The sequence below is a fragment of the Dendropsophus ebraccatus genome, chromosome 8, assembly GCF_027789765.1.
Source record: "Dendropsophus ebraccatus isolate aDenEbr1 chromosome 8, aDenEbr1.pat, whole genome shotgun sequence".
Taxonomy (NCBI): Eukaryota; Metazoa; Chordata; class Amphibia; order Anura; family Hylidae; genus Dendropsophus; species Dendropsophus ebraccatus.
Genome location: NC_091461.1, coordinates 123,614,006 through 123,638,353, shown reverse-complemented (window position 1 = coordinate 123,638,353; position 24,348 = coordinate 123,614,006). Strand labels below are relative to the sequence as shown.

Genomic DNA, 24,348 nt, shown 5'->3' with positions numbered 1-24,348 from the left:
GCTGCCCCCGATAATAGATGCCCCCCCATGTGCTGCTGCCCCCTATAATAGATGCCCCCCCATGTGCTGCTGCCCCCTATAATAGATGCCTTCCCCTGTGCTGCCCCCGATAATAGATGCCCCCCCATGTGCTGCTGCCCCCTATAATAGATGCCTCCCATGTGCTGCTGCCCCCTATAATAGATGCCCCCCCATGTGCTGCTTCCCCCTATAATAGATGCCCCCCATGTGCTGCTGCCCCCTATAATAGATGCCCCCAGATGTGTGCATCCATTTTTCCATTGTCTTCTTATATAAAAAAAAAATTAAAAAACAAATAAAAATATATTTTTTTTTAGCGGTCACAAATCATGGTCGACCACGTTTTCATCCATTTTTTTAACTTTTTTTTTTATAATGGAAGTCAATGGAAAAAAGGATCAAAACAGGTACATACAAGTGCATCCGTTTTTTCTTCTTTTTTGGCATAAAATGGATTAAAAAAAAGGTCTTTGATAACGCATTGTGAACCCGGCCTAACACAGACTCCCATCACCTGCAGGAACCATCCCATTCAGATGTATAGAAATATCCGCCAGCAGCACACGCGTCACTACAGAAAGGACAAGGGACTATGTAATCTGTAACTACAAAACCGTAACTACCTCGTATTGTTATAAAATGTATTTTAGAGCCGACATGAGTCTTAATTTACAAGCAGCCATGAATCACTATCACATGTTCGTTCTTTAGATGCCAATAAACAACATGTAAAAGGAGAAGGTAACGCAGACGATTAGCCGGGATTATTCGGTGAGAGAACATCTAAGTACATTATACTTTATTATATTGCACAATCCTGCTGACTCTATGGATCTATGGATAGAAAAGTACACAGCGCCATCTAGTGGCAGACAGAGGTATTGCTGCATCTACAGGGGATGCTGGATAACAGGTCCCTCTGATAATATTTTTGACTTCATTCAGTGTAAAATTAACGTGTTTTCCATTAAAGTCTATAGAAAAGCAGCTGTCAATGCGCACACTGTATAAAAGAAAGTATTTAATCCCAATATTGGAATCATCCATTGTGTGAACTGGCGGCTGCTTTTCTATAGAGTTTAATGGAAAACATGTTAGAAAAAAAAACCTGCTGCTTTTTATACCTATTTTACTGCAGGTTTTTTTTTCTAATTTTCACTGTGTGAACCCAACCTTAAAGGGGTATTCTCTTCAGGTAAAATGTGGAATCATCCCCCCTCCTGGGGCCTAACAATTCCTTTCATATATGTCATTACATTACCTTTTCGGTCTCCTTCCCCCAGTTCTGAGCTGTTGCTTTCTGCTGAAGGCATAAAAAAACTGTGTGAGCTTTTCTCTCTGTCTCCCCCTCCTCCCCTTCCCTCCAGAGGTCTCTTGTAAACAAGTCCCTTGCTGGCTGTCTCTGCACTCTGTGATGCCAGGAGAGGTCATGTTGATTGTGATCTCACTGTGATTAACCCTTCCGGCATTACAGAGTGCAGAGAAAACAAGCCAAATAATAATGTACTCATCTAATAATAATAATAAACACAAATAATAATATAATACGGTAATATGCACATATAATAATAATAATAAGCCACACTAGTACATGCTGGATGCCAACAATTCCAGATGGATCCAACAGTATCCATAAGTAGCGCCAAATCTTCAAACTTTTTTGCATATTGACAAACAGAAAAAGCGACATTTCAACCATAACAGGTCTTTATCATGTTTCTATTAATGCAATGTACAACCTACTAGGTCACAGAACCGCCGGAGTCTAATGCTGCGTTTACACTGAGAGATTTATCTGACAGATCTTTAAAGCCAAAGCCAGGAACAGACTATAAACAGGTCATAAAGGAAAGACTGGGATCTATCCTCTTTTCAAATCCATTCCTGGCTTTGGCTTCCAAAATCTGTCAGAAAAATCTCTCTGTGTAAACGCACCCTAAGGGTCCATTTACAAAGAAAGATTTATCTGACAGATTATCTGCCAAAGATTTGAAGCCAAAGCCAGGAATGGATTTGAAAAGAGGAGAAATTTCAGGCTTTCCTTTATGACCTGATCTCTGTTTATAGTCTGTTTCTGGTTTTGGCTTCAAATCTTTGGCAGATAATCTGTAAAATAATCTTTCTGTGTGAATGGACGCTTACACCATGTGAACATGTGACAAATCCAGATACCACCTGCAATTACTGGTGAATCATGGGTGTTATTGGCTGCAGCTGATCACCAGAACTGGAGGGGTCAGTGTATAAAGTAACAGGTCCGGGTCCTGCCTGCAGCCCATCATCATCATGTGTAAAAGCTTCCTTACTGCCCCTGCCCCTGCCCCATCTAATAGCCCCAACACTCTGCCCTCACATGCCAATATTGTTTATAGGGGAACTCCAGAAAGAAAAAAATAAATCAACAGACATTACAAAGTTCTATAGATTTGTCATTTACTTCTATTAAAAATCTCCAGTCTTCCAGTACTTATCAGCTGCTGTATGTCCTGCAGAAAGTGGAGTATTCTCTCCAGTCTGACATCCGCATAGAAAACCTCTCCTGCTCTGGACAGTTCCTGACATGGACAGAGGTGGCAGCAGAGAGCACTGTGTCAGACTGGAGAGAATACTCCACTTCCTGCAGGACATACAGCAGCTGATAAGTACTGGAAGACTGGAGAGAATACAACACTTCCTGCAGGACATACAGCAGCTTATATTACAAAGCAGTAAATTCCTAGAGTATTACTGCAGGCGTTGGACGTGTTCCGGCTTTTATAAGTCGCACGGCCTCCAGGTTCATCTGTAAGGACAGAAAGTAATGGCCGTCACTGGAAACAGGACATGGTCACACTGCACCAATTTCCACCCCTCCTGTATGACCCCGGGGGCGTTATTAACCCTTTCTCCCCCATGACTATCGTGTAACTTGGCGCTGAATGAATCTGCGGTGTATGTGATAATTATAGGGGGGGGGGGGACGTGGCACGGCTGGCCGTATTATTCCGCCGTCATTATCTCTCCCATTACAGTTAATTAAACTTACAATCTCCCCATAGGAAACTCTTCAGCGTTATCAGGTTCCCTCATGAATGGCGGCCGAGGTTCTTCTTCTAATTGGCTTCTAATCATCACATCAGACTGGGATTACTTTGTTTCACACAAGATTGCGTCATCTCCATCAACAACAATTACAACGTTCCACTCCGCCAGAAAATCCTCTCCTGCACAAGACTGAGACAATCACAGGCGAAACAAAGAACAGAGGGGACTGATAGGGGGCAGCACCGAGCCACAGAGGTCACATGACAGAGGTTATCCTGCACAACAAGCCAGACGTACTGATAGGCTGATGATCCATCTAGTAGGTAGATAGGCAGATGACCCATCCAGTAGGTAGATAGGCTGATGATCCATCTAGTAGGTAGATAGGCAGATGACCCATATGGTAGGTAGACAGGCAGATGACCCATCCAGTAGGTAGATAGGCAGATGTTCCATCCAGTAGGTAGATAGGCAGATGTTCCATCCAGTAGGTAGATAGGCTGATGATCCATCCAGCAGGTAGATAGGCAGATGACCCATCCAGTAGGTAGATAGGCAGATGACCCATCCAGTAGGTAGATAGGCAGATGTTCCATCCAGTAGGTAGATAGGCAGATGACCCATATGGTAGGTAGATAGGCTGATGATCCATCCAGTAGGTAGATAGGCTGATGATCCATCCAGCAGGTAGATAGGCAGATAACCCATCCAGTAGGTAGATAGGCAGATGACCCATCCAGTAGGTAGATAGGCTGATGATCCATCCAGCAGGTAGATAGGCAGATAACCCATCCAGTAGGTAGATAGGCAGATGACCCATCCAGTAGGTAGATAGGCTGATGATCCATCCAGTAGGTAGATAGACAGATCATCCATCCAGCAGGTAGATAGGCAGATGACCCATATGGTAGGTAGATAGGCAGATGACCCATCCAGTAGGTAGATAGGCAGATGACCCATCCAGTAGTTAGATAGGCTGATGATCCATCCAGTAGGTAGATAGGCAGATGACCCATCCAGTAGGTAGATAGGCTGATGATCCATCCAGTAGGTAGATAGACAGATCATCCATCCAGTAGGTAGATAGGCAGATGACCCATCCAGTAGGTAGATAGGCTGATGATCCATCCAGTAGGTAGATAGACAGATGATCCATCCGGCAGGTAGATAGGCAGATGACCCATCCAGTAGGTAGATAGGCAGATGACCCATCTTGTAGGTAGATAGGCAGATGACCCATCTTGTAGGTAGATCACCCAGCCCGGTTTCCCCAGTGGGTGGACATTTGTTTTTGACCAATTCGGTAGATTCTGTTAGATTATCTTGTGCTGCAGTTTGGAGAATAATTGTGAGTTTTATCTGTTTTCCTAGTTCTCTATGTCAGATCCCTGCACACTGCGTCTTCCTGGGACCCAGAGCTAGAACTTTCCCAGAGTGCATCCACCCTGACAGGAGTGATGCTCTGCAGGCCTGCTGGGGGAGCGGTGGTTCCCAGCTTGGTCACACTGCCTGTGCAACCCCCAGTTATAGTACCAGTTATCCTCCCCACCGTATAGTATCAATTAGCCCCCCCCCTGCAGCCCCCATATAGTATCAGATTCCCCCTGCAGCCCCCATATAGTATCAGATTCCCCCTGCAGCCCCCATATAGTATCAGATTCCCCCTGCAGCCCCCATATAGTATCAGATTCCCCCTGCAGCCCCCATATAGTATCAGATTCCCCCCTGCAGCCCCCATATAGTATCAGATTCCCCCTGCAGCCCCCATATAGTATCAGATTCCCCCCTGCAGCCCCCATATAGTATCAGATTCCCCCATGTAGCCCCCATATAGTATCCATCAGCCCCCTGCAGCCCACATATACTATCAGTCCCGATCCCTCCTGCAGTTGCATATAGTATCAGTTAGCCCCCCATATAGTATCAGTTAGCCCCCCCCCATATAGTATTAGTTAGCCCCCCCATATAGTATCAGTTAGCCCCCCCCATATAGTATTAGTTAGCCCCCCCATATAGTATCAGTTAGCCCCCCATATAGTATCAGTTAGCCCCCCCATATAGTATCAGTTATCCCCCCCATATAGTATCAGTTGCCCCCCCATATAGTATCAGTTATCCCCCCCATATAGTATCAGTTAGCCCCCCCATATAGTATCAGTTAGCCCCCCATATAGTATCAGTTAGCCCCCCCCATATAGTATCAGTTAGCCCCCCCATATAGTAACAGCCCCCCATATAGTATCAGTTACCCCCCCATATAGTATCAGTTACCTCCCCCATATAGTATCAGTTAGCCCCCCCATATAGTATCAGTTAGCCCCCCATATAGTATCAGTTATCCCCCCTATATAGTATCAGTTAGCCCCCCCATATAGTATCAGTTATCCCCCCCATATAGTATCAGTTATCCCCGCCCCATATAGTATCAGCCCCCCCATATAGTATCAGTTACCCCCCCCCCATATAGTATCAGTTATCCCCCCCATATAGTATCAGTTATCCCCGCCCCATATAGTATCAGTTATCCCCCCCCATATAGTATCAGTTAGCCCCCCCATATAGTATCAGTTATCCCCGCCCCATATAGTATCAGCCCCCCCATATAGTATCAGTTACCCCCCCCATATAGTATCAGTTAGCCCCCCCATATAGTATCAGTTATCCCCGCCCCATATAGTATCAGCCCCCCCATATAGTATCAGTTACCCCCCCCCATATAGTATCAGTTATCCCCCCCCATATAGTATCAGTTATCCCCGCCCCATATAGTATCAGTTATCCCCCCCCATATAGTATCAGTTAGCCCCCCCATATAGTATCAGTTATCCCCGCCCCATATAGTATCAGCCCCCCCATATAGTATCAGTTACCCCCCCCCATATAGTATCAGTTATCCCCGCCCCATATAGTATCAGCCCCCCCATATAGTATCAGTTACCCCCCCATATAGTATCAGTTATCCCCCCCTATATAGTATCAGTTACCCCCCCATATAGTATCAGTTATCCCCCCATATAGTATCAGTTATCCCCCCCATATAGTATCAGTTATCCCCCACATATAGTATCAGTTATCCCCCCATATAGTATCAGTTAGCCCCCCCATATAGTATCAGTTATCCCCCCATATAGTATTAGTTATCCCCCCATATAGTATCAGTTACCCCCCCATATAGTATCAGTTAGCCCCCCCCATATAGTATCAGTTAGCCCCCCCATATAGTATCAGTTATCCCCCCCATATAGTATCAGTTAGCCCCCCCATATAGTATCAGTTATCCCCGCCCCATATAGTATCAGTTATCCCCCCCATATAGTATCAGTTAGCCCCCCCATATAGTATCAGTTATCCCCGCCCCATATAGTATCAGCCCCCCCATATAGTATCAGTTACCCCCCCCATATAGTATCAGTTACCCCCCCATATAGTATCAGTTATCTCCCCATATAGTATCAGTTATCCCCCCATATAGTATCAGCCCCCCCATATAGTATCAGTTATCCCCCCTATATAGTATCAGTTAGCCCCCCATATAGTATCAGTTACCCCCCCATATAGTATCATCCCCCCATATAGTATCAGTTACCCCCCATATAGTATCAGTTATCCCCCCATATAGTATCAGTTACCCCCCCATATAGTATCAGCCCCCCCATATAGTATCAGTTATCCCCCCTATATAGTATCAGTTACCCCCCCATATAGTATCAGCCCCCCCATATAGTATCAGTTATCCCCCCCATATAGTATCAGTTATCCCCCCATATAGTATCAGCCCCCCCATATAGTATCAGTTAGCCCCCCCATATAGTATCAGTTATCCCCCCATATAGTATCAGTTATCCCCCCCATATAGTATCAGTTACCCCCCCCATATAGTATCAGTTATCCCCCCCTATATAGTATCAGTTACCCCCCCATATAGTATCAGTTACCCCCCATATAGTATCAGTTATCCCCCCATATAGTATCAGTTATCCCCGCCCCATATAGTATCAGTTACCCCCCCCATATAGTATCAGTTATCCCCCCCTATATAGTATCAGTTACCCCCCCATATAGTATCAGTTACCCCCCATATAGTATCAGTTATCCCCCCATATAGTATCAGTTATCCCCCCCATATAGTATCAGTTATCCCCGCCCCATATAGTATCAGTTACCCCCCCCATATAGTATCAGTTATCCCCCCCATATAGTATCAGTTACCCCCCCATATAGTATCAGTTACCCCCCATATAGTATCAGTTAGCCCCCCCATATAGTATGTTAGCCCCCCCATATAGTATCAGTTACCCCCCCCATATAGTATCAGTTACCTCCCCCATATAGTATCAGTTAGCCCCCCCATATAGTATCAGTTATCCCCCCCATATAGTATCAGTTACCTCCCCCATATAGTATCAGTTACCCCCCATATAGTATCAGTTATCCCCCCATATAGTATCAGTTACCCCCCATATAGTATCAGTTACCTCCCCCATATAGTATCAGTTACCCCCCATATAGTATCAGTTATCCCCCCATATAGTATCAGTTACCCCCCATATAGTATCAGTTAGCCCCCCCCATATAGTATCAGTTATCCCCCCCATATAGTATCAGTTATCCCCCATATAGTATCAGCCCCCCCATATAGTATCAGTTATCCCCGCCCCATATAGTATCAGTTATCCCCGCCCCATATAGTATCAGTTAGCCCCCCCCGCAGTCCCCATATAATCACCCCCCCCCCCCCGGCTGACACTATCAGGGCCCCCTATACAGACACACCATGGTCCCGCTTATAGTTATAGGGACCCGGGCCATGTATTACAGCTGTGACGTCCCTGGACATTCCTCCTATACAGATCATTACACTAATCCCTTATATTATTATATATCCTACAGAATCCGTGCGGCGGGGACACTGCGGGGCATGCTGGGAGTTGTAGTCTCAGCAAATCACAACTTTGTCGACCTGTTGTCAAGAACAATAAAGTTGCAAACGTTTCAACTGACAGCGGGAGCAAGATGGCGGCGTCCATGCTGAGGTCTGTGCTGTGCAGCGCCCGGCAGGTTAGTGGAAGGACGCGGGGGGATGCGGTACCGCTGATACATCGTAGTGTGAACGGGTGCGGCTGCTGGAGGGGGCACGGTGTACCGGCGGCTGTGACTGGACCTGCCGGTGTGTGACCTCTGGTTGCTGTGGGTAACGGCCGGTGTGTGTATGACCTCTGGTTGCTGTGGGTAACGGCCGGTGTGCGTATGACCTCTGGTTGCTGTGGGTAACGGCCGGTGTGTGTGTGCGTATGACCTCTGGTTGCTGTGGGTAACGGCCGGTGTGTGTGTGCGTATGACCTCTGGTTGCTGTGGGTAACGGCCGGTGTGTGTGTGTGCGTATGACCTCTGGTTGCTGTGGGTAACGGCCGGTGTGTGTGTGTGCGTATGACCTCTGGTTGCTGTGGGTAACGGCCGGTGTGTGTGTGTGCGTATGACCTCTGGTTGCTGTGGGTAACGGCCGGTGTGTGTGTGTGCGTATGACCTCTGGTTGCTGTGGGTAACGGCCGGTGTGTGTGTGTGTGTGTGCGTATGACCTCTGGTTGCTGTGGGTAACGGCCGGTGTGTGTGTGTGTGTGTGTGCGTATGACCTCTGGTTGCTGTGGGTAACGGCCGGTGTGTGTGTGTGTGTGCGTATGACCTCTGGTTGCTGTGGGTAACGGCCGGTGTGTGTGTGTGTGTGTGCGCGTATGACCTCTGGTTGCTGTGGGTAACGGCCGGTGTGTGTGTGTGTGCGCGTATGACCTCTGGTTGCTGTGGGTAACGGCCGGTGTGTGTGTGTGCGTATGACCTCTGGTTGCTGTGGGTAACGGCCGGTGTGTGTGTGTGCGTATGACCTCTGGTTGCTGTGGGTAACGGCCGGTGTGTGTGTGTGTGTGTGCGTATGACCTCTGGTTGCTGTGGGTAACGGCCGGTGTGTGTGTGTGCGTATGACCTCTGGTTGCTGTGGGTAACGGCCGGTGTGTGTGTGTGCGTATGACCTCTGGTTGCTGTGGGTAACGGCCGGTGTGTGTGTGTGCGTATGACCTCTGGTTGCTGTGGGTAACGGCCGGTGTGTGTGTGTGCGTATGACCTCTGGTTGCTGTGGGTAACGGCCGGTGTGTGTGTGTGCGTATGACCTCTGGTTGCTGTGGGTAACGGCCGGTGTGTGTGTGTGCGTATGACCTCTGGTTGCTGTGGGTAACGGCCGGTGTGTGTGTGTGTGTGTGTGCGTATGACCTCTGGTTGCTGTGGGTAACGGCCGGTGTGTGTGTGTGTGTGTGTGTGCGTATGACCTCTGGTTGCTGTGGGTAACGGCCGGTGTGTGTGTGTGTGTGCGTATGACCTCTGGTTGCTGTGGGTAACGGCCGGTGTGTGTGTGTGCGCGTATGACCTCTGGTTGCTGTGGGTAACGGCCGGTGTGTGTGTGTGTGTGCGCGTATGACCTCTGGTTGCTGTGGGTAACGGCCGGTGTGTGTGTGTGTGTGTGCGCGTATGACCTCTGGTTGCTGTGGGTAACGGCCGGTGTGTGTGCGCATATGACCTCTGGTTGCTGTGGGTAACGGCCGGTGTGTGTGTGTGTGTGTGCGCGTATGACCTCTGGTTGCTGTGGGTAACGGCCGGTGTGTGTGTGTGTGTGCGCGTATGACCTCTGGTTGCTGTGGGTAACGGCCGGTGTGTGTGTGTGTGTGCGCGTATGACCTCTGGTTGCTGTGGGTAACGGCCGGTGTGTGTGTGTGTGTGCGCGTATGACCTCTGGTTGCTGTGGGTAACGGCCGGTGTGTGTGTGTGTGTGCGCGTATGACCTCTGGTTGCTGTGGGTAACGGCCGGTGTGTGTGTGTGTGTGCGCGTATGACCTCTGGTTGCTGTGGGTAACGGCCGGTGTGTGTGTGTGTGCGCGTATGACCTCTGGTTGCTGTGGGTAACGGCCGGTGTGTGTGTGTGTGCGCGTATGACCTCTGGTTGCTGTGGGTAACGGCCGGTGTGTGTGTGTGCGCGTATGACCTCTGGTTGCTGTGGGTAACGGCCGGTGTGTGTGTGTGTGTGTGTGTGTGCGCGTATGACCTCTGGTTGCTGTGGGTAACGGCCGGTGTGTGTGTGTGTGTGTGTGTGCGCGTATGACCTCTGGTTGCTGTGGGTAACGGCCGGTGTGTGTGTGTGTGTGTGTGTGCGCGTATGACCTCTGGTTGCTGTGGGTAACGGCCGGTGTGTGTGTGTGTGTGTGTGCGCGTATGACCTCTGGTTGCTGTGGGTAACGGCCGGTGTGTGTGTGTGTGTGCGCGTATGACCTCTGGTTGCTGTGGGTAACGGCCGGTGTGTGTGTGTGCGCGTATGACCTCTGGTTGCTGTGGGTAACGGCCGGTGTGTGTGTGTGCGCGTATGACCTCTGGTTGCTGTGGGTAACGGCCGGTGTGTGTGTGTGTGTGTGTGTGTGTGCGCGTATGACCTCTGGTTGCTGTGGGTAACGGCCGGTGTGTGTGTGTGTGTGCGCGTATGACCTCTGGTTGCTGTGGGTAACGGCCGGTGTGTGTGTGTGTGCGCGTATGACCTCTGGTTGCTGTGGGTAACGGCCGGTGTGTGTGTGTGTGCGCGTATGACCTCTGGTTGCTGTGGGTAACGGCCGGTGTGTGTGTGCGCGTATGACCTCTGGTTGCTGTGGGTAACGGCCGGTGTGTGTGTGCGTATGACCTCTGGTTGCTGTGGGTAACGGCCGGTGTATGACCTCCCTCCATTACACACTGTGCCCGCAGATACGCTGTTATGTGACGCATCCCCCCAGTGAGTGTGATGGGGTCTGTCCGGTGTGCGGACGTTACTGCCGCAGTCTGGACACAAGTGTTTGGTCATTCTGTGCCCCCAAATAACCGCAGCCTATAGGAGGAGACGTATCAGTCAGGTGGAGAGAAGCGTCTGGGGTCACCATGGCAGCACTGATCACGCGGTATAATGTGGTGTAATATAGTAGTATAACGTTGTGTAATGATATAGCCGTATGATTTGGCGGCATAGTGTGGCGGAGTGACGTGGCGGCATAGTGTGGCGGAGTGACGTGGCGGCATAGTGTGGCGGAGTGACGTGGCGGAGTGACATGGCGGCATAATAGAGGGTTCAGCAGGCGGTAACCGTGTGACAGATTTTCTCTCTTCCGCGCAGTTTCTCTCTTTCTCTCCGGTCTCGTCCTCAAACCAAGTGCGCAGTTATTACGTGGACTGGAGGATGTGGCGGGATGTGAAGAGGAGGAGGATGGCCTTCGAGTATGCGGATGAGAGGCTGAGAATCAACGCCCTGCGGAAGAACTCCATCCTCCCCAAGGAGCTGCGGGTAGGAAACGTTTTGTCACAACAAGGTGCCAGCCGGGATCATTCCCTGCGCCGTATCACCGCTACACCCACCTGTGGTGTCTGCCCGCACAACACCCCCCCCCCCCACCCCCCCTGTGCCGTCTGCTCGGCCCCCACCCCCCCGTGCCGTCTGCTCGCCCGCCCCCACCCCCCCCCCGTGCCGTCTGCTCGCCCGCCCCCACCCCCCCCCCCCGTGCCGTCTGCTCGCCCGCCCCCACCCCCCCCCCCCGTGCCGTCTGCTCGCCCGCCCCCACCCACCCCCCCGTGCCGTCTGCTCGCCCGCCCCCACCCACCCCCCCGTGCCGTCTGCTCGCCCGCCCCCACCCACCCCCCCGTGCCGTCTGCTCGCCCGCCCCCACCCACCCCCCCGTGCCGTCTGCTCGCCCGCCCCCACCCACCCCCCCGTGCCGTCTGCTCGCCCGCCCCCCCCCCCCCCCCCCGTGCCGTCTGCTCGGCCCCCCCCCCCCCCTGTGCCGTCTGCTCGGCCCCCCCCCCCCCCCTGTGCCGTCTGCTCGGCCCCCCCCCCCCCCTGTGCCGTCTGCTCGGCCCCCCCCCCCCCCCTGTGCCGTCTGCTCGACCGCCCCCACCCCCCCCTGTGCCGTCTGCTCGACCGCCCCCACCCCCCCTGTGCCGTCTGCTCGACCGCCCCCACCCCCCCCCCTGTGCCGTCTGCTCGACCGCCCCCACCCCCCCCCCCCTGTGCCGTCTGCTCGACCGCCCCCACCCCCCCCTGTGCCGTCTGCTCGACCGCCCCCACCCCCCCCTGTGCCGTCTGCTCGACCGCCCCCACCCCCCCCCCTGTGCCGTCTGCTCGCCCGCCCCCACCCCCCCCCTGTGCCGTCTGCTCGCCCGCCCCCACCCCCCCCCTGTGCCGTCTGCTCGCCCGCCCCCACCCCCCCCCTGTGCCGTCTGCTCGACCGCCCCCACCCCCCCCTGTGCCGTCTGCTCGACCGCCCCCACCCCCCCCTGTGCCGTCTGCTCGACCGCCCCCACCCCCCCCTGTGCCGTCTGCTCGACCGCCCCCACCCCCCCCTGTGCCGTCTGCTCGACCGCCCCCACCCCCCCCTGTGCCGTCTGCTCGACCGCTTCCACCCCCCTGTGCCGTCTGCTCGACCGCCCCCACCCCCCCCCTGTGCCGTCTGCTCGTCCGCCCCCACCCCCCCTGTGCCGTCTGCTCGCCCGCCCCCACCCCTCCTGTGCCGTCTGCTCGCCCGCCCCCACCCCCTGATATATCTTTGTCTTGCAGGAAGTGGCAGATAAGGAGATTGCGGCGCTTCCAGTTGATAGTTGTCCTGTACGAATCCGCAACCGTTGTGTCCTCACCTCCCGACCGCGTGGAGTGAAGAGAAGATGGCGTCTCAGTAGAATCGTGTTCCGCCATTTAGCAGATCACAACCAGATGTCCGGCATTCAGAGGGCCATGTGGTAAACCAAGAATCCCGAGCCGTCACCGCACCACATTGTTAGGACTTACCGTGTCTGAGGTTCATTCAAAGGGGTTTTTTGGGGGGGGTTTTTTTGCTCCGTCTATAAATATGTTGGTAATTACTGGTTGGTTTCCTTCATTTAGTTGCAAATAAGTGATCTTTAACGTGTAGCTGTCATGTAAATGTCACTTTTCAGGAACCAATAAGTATCAATAGTTCAAGCGATTATAAGAAACCGTCCTTCTGTACTGAAAAAAGGTATCTGTATCCATTATAGTCTGTGGAGAGGGGAGGGGCCGAGGGGGGTGAGTGAGCATGGAGAGGAGAAAAGACAGTCCTGCACAGCACACCATCCTGCAATCTTAGCTTCAGCCCTGGCTTGGTACCCGTGCATAGAACGCCGTACATGGGAACCGGGCCGCGGCACCAGCTTCCCCGTGACTGCGCCGTTCTATCCGTGGGTCATATTAAAGAGGACGTCCCTGATGGTACATGCTCTCTAAGGCTGCGTTCACACTACGTATATTTCAGTCAGTATTGTGGTCCTCATAGCAACCAAAACCAGGAGTGGATTAAAAACACAAAGGCTCTGTTCACACAATGGTGAAATTGAGTGGATGGCCGCCATATAACGGTAAATAACGGCCATTATTTCAATACAACAGCCGTTGTTTTAGGATAACAGCAAATATTTGCCATTAAATGGCGGCCATCCACTCAATTACAACATTATGTGAACAGAGCCTTTCTGTGTTTTTAATCCACTCCTGGTTTTGGTTGCAATACTGACTGAAATATACGTAGTGTGAACGCAGCCTAAATCTTAGGATAACCCCTCGGCGGAGAGCAGATATGCCCTGGTATAGCAAACCCTCATTTTTTTCCCTTTTCAGTCTAACTCCAGCAGACACCCATTCTGGGCCTCTAATGGCTGCCATAACCTAAAGGCGCTTTAAGGACTATGAACCTATTGGTCACTCCGTAGGATCGGCCATTACTACCAATCAATGGGAATCAGATTCTTGGCATTGCCGCTCTTCAGCTTTATTGGTCACCAGGCGCAGCTCTGTAGGTTTGGTTGCAGCCATGACTGTATTGCGGCTCACTGCAACTTCTCTCATTCCAGTAAACAGGACTAAGCTGCAGTACCGGGGACTACACGCTCTATGCTGCTGCCTCGTAAACAAAGGGCGACTCAGCCATAGGTCCGGGGCACCTGGAGTCAGACTCCACCTGATTTTAAAGTCGTTATCCAGCGCTACAAGAACATGTCTCCAGATTGGGTGGGGCAATAGTGGCCAAGAGTGATGCAAAAGTGGCCATGTTTTTGTAGCACTAGATAACCCCTTTAAAGATTGGTCATCAATATCTGTGTCCCAGAATGCTCAGTATTAAAACAACGGCCATATGTTTTACATGTTCCTGGCTGATACTGTCATTAGAGATGAGCGCAACTTTCAGACTTTCGGTCCGAAAGCCGCTCACTCCAGTGCGATGCCAGCGATCCCAGGTGCGTAGTTGCGCTCCCGGTAATCTGCGGCCGGGATCTTCCAGGGAATGTATCTTGAATTCTTTGGAAGATCCTGCCGCAGATTCCCGGGATCGCAGGCATAGCAATTGAGCAAAGATGCCGACTGTTCGCTCATCCTTAACAGTCACGTCGGCCACAGGAACATTATTTAAGTACATTGAATTGTGGCGGCCATATGGGTGTGACTGAGAACCAAGTAAGCATTGATCGGTCACACACTGAACTGTCCGTTATTTCCAGCTGCTGTTTGGAAACAATGAGCAGGTCAAATATTTTCATGGCCAAGTTTAACAACAGCCATTGTCTCCACTTATTTCAATGGAAGACATTTTTTGATGAGCGGCCGTTGTTTTAATCAGCAACATGTTTTTTTTTTTGATCATAAAAAAAAATAGGTAGTGTGAACATAAGCTTTAAAGGGGTAGTCCACCAAAATTTTTTTTCTTTCAAATCAACTGCTACCATGAAGTGCCAGAGATTTGTAATTTACTTCTATTAAAAAATCTCAAGCCTTCCAGTACTTATCAGCTGCTGTATGCCCAACAGGAAGTTGTATTATTTCCAGTCTGGAGAGCAGGAGAGGTTTTCTATGGGGATTTGCTCCTGCTTTGGACAGTTCCTGACATGGACAGAGGAGGCAACAGAGAGCACTGGGTCAGACAGGAAAGAAAACACCACTTCCTGCTGGACACACAGCAGCTGATAAGTACTGGAAGACTTAAGATTTTTTAATAGAAGTGAATTACAAATCTCTGGCACTTTATGGCACCAGTTGATTTGAAAGAAAAAAAATTTTGGTGGACTACCCCTTTAAAGGGGAGACTGCTGTAATAGCTGCACGCCTACAACTCATGTCATGAGGGCCTGTAGCCGGTCTGAGAGAGTCTCGGCAATTCCTAAACATTACCATGGGTTTCCCCACCGTCACACCTAGAGATGATCCTGCAATCCGCCCATCAGCTGCGGCCTTGTAACTCCCTGGGTGCTGGGAAAAGCTGGATCCAGTCCTGGGGAAGTGGCAGAAGTTTATACGGCGGCAGCAGCTGATGAGCGGATTGTAGAGATGACAAAGCCCGTCACTTCCTATTACTGTACATTTACTCCTCTCATTGTGGAACATTGGGCTGTAACCTCAGGATCGCTGCCGATCACCGACTGGAGACGAACGGATTTGGCAGAATTTATTATACAACAAAAAGACATTTACAAAGTTTCCAAAATAAAATAATAAATTCCAAAAAAATCCCGTCAGTCGGATCCCAAGAAGAAAGATCTATTACAGTAGAAACATGGCGGTCAGCGACCAAGATGGCGGATGGGTTTTGTCTCATAGTCCAATCAGAAGGGGCTGTAGAAACAGCACAGTGCATGCTGGGAAGTAACTGGATTGTAAACAATGGAGACTGTAGAGATCAACTCTACTGCAGGTAAAGCGAGGCCGATCCCTGTATGATGGACGTAAGGCGAAGGGGGGGGGGCCGTCCCCTCAGAAATCCATGTCAGCCTTCATCTGTTTCTCTCGAGATTCGGCCCAGGCTTTATTCAGCGTCCTCTTCATCTCATCGTCTCCTTCATCGTAGATCTTCTTCAGCACATTCATCAGGCCGGCGCTGGGGTCTCCGTCTGGGTCGGTGTCCAGGGAAGGTTTGCTGAATTATAAAAAAAAGAAGGTAATTTGTAATAATACTAATAGAGAGCGAGAGTATTGAGACAAGTAAAGATGGAAGACCCCTTTAATATCAATCACCACTAATATCCAGGTATAATGTGCCAGATAGAGCCCTGACTCCTAGTGCGCACACCATCGCTTTCATGCTTGCCATCACACTGCTGGATTTTTGTTGCACGCACGATAAGTGACATTCATGCACAGAATCTGCGTTCATGACCGCTAGTAAAATAGGAGACAGAAATCTGATGGCGCTCTGGGAGTTTCTGTCCGGTATAGCACAGCACCCCACCCCTCTCCTGTGTGAACAGAGCCGTAGATAACCTGACCTCACACCTTCCCTATGTAATGCCCACTGTATTACAGCCCTGTGTACACACTCTTCTATAATGTGTGCAAGGAGAGCGGGCCCAGATATTGCCTGATGCAAGGTGCTGAGGAACTGATGGAACACATTAAAGGGGCATCCTATCTCATAAAGCGATGGCATGTGGCTGCTATTTGCCTTTTCAATATTAGGGAACTTGGACTTCTGGATCCCACCAGTCATAAGTATGTCTCAGCAGTGTTCTTGGCCACCTAGGTGTGCAGGGGACTCCAGCTGGCCCCATTAACTTAAAGGGGTCCTCTGGTAAAAATCTCTCTCTCTTTCAAATCATCTGGTTTCAGAACGTTATATAGATTTGTAATTTATTTCTATATAAAAAATCTCCAGTCTTCCAGTACCTATCAGCTGCTGTATGTCCTGCAGGAAGTGGTGTATTCTCTCCAGTCTGACACAGTGCTCTCTGCTGCCACCTCTGTCCATGTCAGGAACTGTCCAGAGCAGGAGAGGTTTTCTATGGGGATTTGCTGCTGCTCTCGGCAGAGGTGGCAGCAGAGATTACAGTGTCAGACTGGAGAGAATAGACCACTTCCTGCAGGACATACAGCAGCTGATAAGTACTGGAAGACTGGAGATATTTATATAGACATAAATTACAAATCTATATAAGTTTTTGAAACCAGTTTATTTGAAAGAAAGATTTCCCCTTTAAAGGGAGTTGTGCTGCAGACCGATGCAAAGCAGGTGGCCAGAGTGCTGCGCAGGGATAGACAGCACTGAATACGCACTGCAGCCCCTAGATTATTGGCATCGATGGAGAAGCCCCCCAGGGACAATAACAGTGGTGGTGGTGCATCCTAGTGATCTGCTGTCACTTTATGAGATGGGAAACCCCTGTATGTGTGTGTGTGTGTATAATTATATATATATATATATATAATTAGTATACACACACACATATATTTACACACACACACACACACATATATATACACTTTAGGACACTTACTCTTTCTCTTTAGTTTGTTTCTCCACCTGCGTTAGATAGTCCCATTTGCTCTCCGACCTCTTTTTTAACATGATGAGCACAGTGTCCGTCTTAATCTGCAACATAAAAGACAGCGAGGATATAATACCTGTGATATAAGACTGCAGGGGGCGCTCTCTGAGATCAGCTGACGTAGGATTGTGATGTGTAAGATATGAGGTGCTGGATCAGGACAGAAGGCAGGAAGTGGGCGGGGCTTAGCTAGTGCTATGTGCAGGCCCTGGGCTGTGTGCATGCAGGCTGAGGCTCCCTCACTGGCCAAGGCTTCTCCTCCCAGCTGCTTCCTCCCTTTCTTCTCACAGAACTTGCTGAGCCCTTCTACCTGCCACACATCCTCTATAGTAAAACATTCCCCAGCCCATTGCTCAGTGCTCCGTACCCAGCACTATGTCACATGACATAGCATCTACTGCTGTTCTCTGATTGGTCAGATAAGTGAGGGAGGAAGTAACCAAGTGTGAACTATGGAAATCCCTAAAACCATCTTGTCATCACTCTGAAAGGTTAAAGGGGTTCTCCAGCCCTACAAAAACATGTCCACTTTCTTCCAGAGACAACATGCCTCTTGTCTCCAGGTCAGGTGTGGTTTGCCATTAGGCTCCATTCACTTCAATGGAACTGAGTAGCAAAACCTGCCCCTATACTGGAGATGAATGGTGCTGTCTCTGGAAGAAAGCGGCCATGCTCTCAACACGGGAGAACCCCTTTAAGGTTCACAAAACCAGACAGGTACAAATCTTCTGATTCTGGAGAGGACGAATGTTTAAAGTGTCACTGTCGTTAAAATTTTTACTGCAGAAATCAATAGTACAGGCGATCTTAAGAAACTTTGTAATTGGGTTTATTAGCAGAAAAATTAATTTTTATCATGAAAAAGCAGTTTGAAGCTCTCCCCCTGTCTTCATGGTTTTCCTATGGAGAGAGAAAGTAAAGGCAGCAAAACAGGACAACAAAGAGTTAATTTACACTCACATCCCGGGCTCTCTCCTGTGACAGTCACCATGGACCTCTCTGACCTCTCTGCCCCTAATCTTGCCCCTAATCTCGCTCCTTCCCCCTCCCCTCTTCATAGACCAGACACATCCGACTGATGAAAAAACTGTCGAGATTTCCTGATTCTGAGCAGTGGATGACAGAAAGGAGAGGAGGGGGGGGGACCTGGGAAAAGGCTTTTTACATGCAGATAATGGCAGATTTGGCTAATAAACCCAATTACAAAGTTTCTTAAAATCGCCTGGACTATTGATTTCTGCAAAAAAAAATTTAACGACAGTGACACTTTAAGGTCTCTGGATTATCCCCAACAGGTAATGATGTGAGAAGAAGATCGGGCTGCTGGGGGTTAACTGTCTGATCCTTCATGTCTCAGGAAGATAATCCACAGCCAGAGGGTCCGGCAGCAGGTTGTCCCCACAGATTATGTGTATGACACCCCCCCCACCACGGCCACGTTCTTCCTAGATTTGCAGCCCGGCCGCACGGACACCATATTGTCACCGAGTGAGGAGCCACATGGACAGTGGACTCCCCGGAGCGCACACTCACTTTTCTGGAGCTGCTGTCGGGGGAGATCGGCTTTAGTAAGTTGTTCACCGTCATGGCGTGATTCTTTCCATTCAGATCCTTCACTAACAAATCAAATGACCTGAAAGAAGCAAAAATACAAATGTCCCAGAATATAAAGATCTATAGGATCCGGGGACAGATCCCACTCAGAGGGCGGGGGCGGATCCCACTCAGAGGGCGGGGGCGGATCCCACTCAGAGGGCGGGGGCGGATCCCACTCAGAGGGCGGGGGCGGATCCCACTCAGAGGGCGGGGGCGGATCCCACTCAGAGGGCAGGGGCGGATCCCCCTCAGAGGGCGGGGGCGGATCCCCCTCCGAGGGCGGGGGCGGTTCTCACTCTGAGGGCAGGGGCAGATTATATATATATATATATATATATATATATATATATATATATATATATATATATATATATATATATACTGTATATAGTGCCCCTCCCCCCATATATCTATCTGCCGCACGGCGCAGCTCTCCGCACTTCTGCACCTACCGTTCTGTGAACTGGATTTGTACATTATCAGCAGGAATATTCTGGACGCCGTTCAAAGTGATGTAGATTTTCACAAACTTGTCGGACTGATCCCACCCTGCGAAGGAGAAAAGGTTATATACCTATATACCTCGATGTGCCGAAAGAAGAACAACATAAATCAGCATGACTGCAGCAAACAGCACTGAGAAGATTTAGACGTCTGTTGGCTGATGGGCCCAGGTCCTGCACCAGCACCGCCATACCGGCCCTATACACCGGGGGGAGCCAGAGAGCCATTCCCCTACAGGATGAGAGCAGCGCTCAGGCTACGGGAGGGGGGGGGGGGGGGGGGATACAGAGAACGTCCCTGCATGGCAGCCATATGTCCTAACAGGGACTGTTCTTACAGAAGGGCGAGTATACATGTATCCTGAGGGCTCGGGAACGGATACGTATGATGGGGGGGGGGGGGGGGGGGGCTGTACATGCGGCTGACATATTGGCCCCAGTTATGAGGGGACACAGTCCCTGCAGCCGCCCAGCACTGAGGAGCGGAGACGCCGGACTGTCCTCATCCAGCATCCTTCTCCAATCCTGAGCGCTCAGCACCTGACTCCCGCGGCCTGGAGAGGTTGGCTGCCGCCCCGGGGAGTCCTGGTGAGTACAGCCTGCGGCCTATGGGGGTCCCTGGGGGGCGGCCATCTTCTCCAGGCCGGGGGAGTCAGATGCTGAGCGCTCGGGATCGGAGAAGGATGCTGGATCAGGACAGTCCGGCGTCTCCACCCCCCAGTGGTCACATGATGCCAGGACGTGAAACCTTATGGCTATGTATCCAGCTGTGTATATACTGTGTATACAGCGGGGGGGGGGGGGGGGGACACCGTCCAGGAATAACCCCCATCCTCCTCCTCACCATAGTTGCTGATCTTCACAGTGTAGGTGCTGGCCATGGGGGGCACAATGGCCGACGGCTTCTGGACGTCCGTGGTCTCTCCCGCTTGTTGCTGCCGGTTGGAAATTTCCGTCTCGAGTTTTCGTTGCTCGACAAACAGCAGATCGCGCAGCCTCTTCCTGGTGGTCGCCTCCAGCAGCTGCTTCACTTCTTCCAGATCCTTCTGGAGCTGGGGGGAGGGGCAGAATATGACAAGTCAGAATAAAGGGATGATTCAAGGGATTGTTCACTAAATAACGTTTTCTGGTGCCAGAAAGTTATACAGATTTGTAATTTCCTTCTAATAAAAATCTGCAGTCTTCCAGTACTTATCAGCTGCTGTATGTCCTGCAGGAAGTGGTGCATTCTCTCCAGTCTGACACAGTGCTCTCTGCTGCCACCTCTGTCCATGTCAGGAACTGTCCAGAGCAGCAGAGGTTTTCTATGGGGATTTGCTATAGTTTTGGCTCTCCAGATATGATGGGAGTTGTAGTTCTGCAGCAGCTGGAGGGTGGCAGGGTCCCCTTCCCTGTTTCATCCTATAGTCGGGGGGTTACAAGCTCAGATAGGAGACCCCCTTTAATGTCATCACTGTCGGCCACACGTCACCCGGTTACACACCAACAACTGCGGAAAATCCAAAGAGTAACGACGGCCGAATAAACTGCAGAGAACCAATCTGCAACGTCCTCACAACACCGGAATACAACGCAGCGTACAGTAACTATAAAGCACGGGATACAAGGCTCCGTACAGTAACTATAAAGCACGGGATACAAGGCTCCGTACAGTAACTATAAAGCACGGGATACAAGGCTCCGTACAGTAACTATAAAGCACTGGATACAAGGCTCCGTACAGTAACTATAAAGCACTGGATACAACGCAGCGTACAGTAACTATAAAGCACGGGATACAAGGCTCCGTCCAGTAACTATAAAGCACGGGATACAACGCTCCATACAGTAACTATAAAGCACGGGATACAAGGCAGCGTACAGTAACTATAAAGCACGGGATACAAGGCTTCGTACAGTAACTATAAAGCACGGGATACAACGCAGCGTACAGTAACTATAAAGCACGGGATACAACGCAGCGTACAGTAACTATAAAGCACAGGATACAACGCTCCGTACAGTAACTATAAAGCACAGGATACAAGGCTCCGTACAGTAACTATAAAGCACGGGATACAAGGCTCCGTACAGTAACTATAAAGCACGGGATACAAGGCTCCGTACAGTAACTATAAAGCACGGGATACAAGGCTCCGTACAGTAACTATAAAGCACGGGATACAACGCAGCGTACAGTAACTATAAAGCACGGGATACAACGCTCCGTACAGTAACTATAAAGCACGGGATACAACGCAGAGTACAGTAACTATAAAGCACGGGATACAACGCAGCGTACAGTAACTATAAAGCACAGGATACAAGGCTCCGTACAGTAACTATAAAGCACGGGATACAAGGCTCCGTACAGTAACTATAAAGCACAGGATACAAGGCTCCGTACAGTAACTATAAAGCACGGGATACAACGCTCCGTACAGTAACTATAAAGCACAGGATACAACGCTCCGTACAGTAACTATAAAGCACGGGATACAAGGCTCCGTACAGTATCTATAAAGCACGGGATACAAGGCTCCGTACAGTAACTATAAAGCACGGGATACAAGGCTCCGTACAGTAACTATAAAGCACGGGATACAAGGCTCCGTACAGTAACTATAAAGCACTGGATACAAGGCTCCGTACAGTAACTATAAAGCACGTGATACAAGGCTCCGTACAGTAACTATAAAGCACGGGATACAAGGCTCCGTACAGTAACTATAAAGCACGGGATACATGGCTCCGTACAGTAACTATAAAGCACGGGATACAACGCTCCGTACAGTAACTATAAAGCACAGGATACAAGGCTCCGTACAGTAACTATAAAGCACGGGATACAGTCGGGGATTATTATATATTTTGCACACAGACCTATGGCCAAGCTTGTTCTGTGTGACCAGAGGCCGGAGCCCAGATAGCACTATACAGGATATCTGCAGCGTTGTAGACTGGAGAATCGCACCTGATAGCTGAGTGTGAACAGGGCTGAGAGGGCAGGACAGGGAGACGCTTCCAGCTTATTTACCATCATTCACACCCATCTCCAAGCTGCGGCTCTTCAGCCTCCTGCAGCCCTGCCAGCCGCAGCATGATGGGAGTTGCAGGCTTGCAGCAGCTGCCATGGGCAGTCAGTGACAGCTCAGGGCAGCTCCTCACGGCCGTCTTACCTCCAGCAGGGCAGAATCCATGGCGCACAGAAGGCTCAAACCGAGAACGATGAATGAAGAACCGCGACACTCTGGAAGCTTCCGCAGCTGGCGGAGGTGTCACGGCTCCTGAACCGCCCACCGGTGGGAGCTCTCCCTCCCCGTTCTAGAAACTACCACATTTTCTCTAAAAAGCTTGCGGCGTCGGCCATTTTGCTGGAGACCAATTTGTCTATGAAAGCGCGTGACGGGTCACAGGAGAATGGAGTCCCATTAACAGTGGAGGCTGGCGACCTCTAGCGACGGGAGTCTCCATGTGTAGGACACGTGATCACACAGGAGGCGGCAGAAAACTACAACTCCCATCATACGCCGGAAGCATTATGAAGTGATTCCCCATCAGTGGTTCTAAAACTACAACTCCCACCATTCCCAGCATTGTGTAACCAGGAGCCAGGAAAATGCTTGAAATTAGTGAAAAAAAAAGCAAAATGCTGACAGAAAGGGTTTATGTTGATGATACGGAGCCGCTTTATGGTTACTGTACAGAGCCTTGTATTTCAGTGTTTTTGGAACCGCTTTATGGTTACTGTACAGAGCCTTGTATTTCAGCGTTTTTGGAACCGCTTTATGGTTACTGTGCGGAGCCTTGTATTTCAGTGTTCCCTTACGTCCCATTGGCATCACAACATATGGGGTAAATTCGCCCCTGCGAGCCCCTGGGACGAAGGAATATTTAATGAAAAAATAACAATAAAATTTTAATCCCCTCCTCCATGAGGTATAAATAGGCTCCCCCTCCCCCTAGACCTCAGTCTTTTTTTTACTTCGTTGCTGTTAGCCCTAGGGGACTTTGTCCCTCCTCCGTTTTTATGCTTTGTTAACCTGTTGCATTCAGGTTTTCTCTCCAGGTAATGATTGCTGGGATGCCGCTGGAGCCGGTGTCCAGGTAGTATCCTGATATTTGCTTCTGGAGGTCTTAGCTTTTAAGTTTTTCTTACCTAGTGCGTCTTGGAACGCACTCTGCGTGTCACCCAACTGCGGCGCTGCGGGCGTCTCAGCACTGCGGCATCAGCATCATGTCACTTCCGGGGGCCGGCAGCGGCGCGCGCTCTCTGCACGCCAGATTAGCTGTGTGTCCAAGGCAGAAGGTAAGCTGTTGCTACCTCTAGGTCTGGCTGTCTTCTCATTTGGATCTAATAGAAAACATCTGAGTGCAAAGTGCTGTGATCTCTCTTCTATATACTTAAAAGTAAGTGTTGCTGCCACCTAGTGTCTCTTTCCGATATCACTCTAGCCAGGCTAGTGGTTTATATGTATTGTAATACATTGATTATTTGCAGATGTCTGAAATGGAGACCAGTCGTGCTGCTGGCAAAAGACCTTCATGTGCCGAGTGTGAGACTCCTCTACCTGACGGCTATGGATACCGTAGGAGGATCATTTTTTCCAGATAAGATTCATCCTTTCTTTCATAAAAATATTTATGAATGCCTAAAAATATTTATAATGCCTAAGTACACTGTCCTTCATGCAGACCAAAACCTATGAGGAGCCTGATGTTCAGGATGTAGTTGTATGGGTCAAGGACTATGTGCAAAAGACTTTAGCGGCTAATGAGAATCGCCGCCCGTGTCCTAAGATAAAGACCAAATGGAGTATTTCTCTCTCTACTCCCAGCCTTTGAGTATATT

The 24,348-nt window shown here is 50.2% G+C and overlaps 2 protein-coding genes across 2 annotated transcripts; one reads left to right on the top strand and one right to left on the bottom strand.

Annotated features, from left to right (window-relative positions):
* Positions 1-559: 559 nt before the first annotated feature.
* On the top strand, positions 560-12,934 carry MRPS14 (mitochondrial ribosomal protein S14). Its single transcript, XM_069981699.1, has 6 exons — positions 560-622; positions 733-792; positions 3,060-3,249; positions 7,936-8,103; positions 11,219-11,386; positions 12,653-12,934. The coding sequence occupies exons 4-6, from the start codon at positions 8,059-8,061 to the stop codon at positions 12,833-12,835; spliced, it is 396 nt and encodes a 131-aa protein (XP_069837800.1). The 5' UTR covers positions 560-622; positions 733-792; positions 3,060-3,249; positions 7,936-8,058; the 3' UTR covers positions 12,836-12,934.
* Positions 12,935-15,530: 2,596 nt separating this feature from the next.
* CACYBP (calcyclin binding protein) lies at positions 15,531-22,875 on the bottom strand. Its single transcript, XM_069979518.1, has 6 exons — positions 22,676-22,875; positions 20,362-20,569; positions 19,467-19,563; positions 18,952-19,051; positions 17,368-17,462; positions 15,531-16,013 (listed from the first exon to the last, which is right to left on the bottom strand). Exons 1-6 carry the CDS (start codon positions 22,694-22,696, stop codon positions 15,851-15,853), a joined length of 684 nt encoding a protein of 227 aa, XP_069835619.1. The 5' UTR covers positions 22,697-22,875; the 3' UTR covers positions 15,531-15,850.
* Between the last annotated feature and the right edge of the window lie 1,473 nt (positions 22,876-24,348).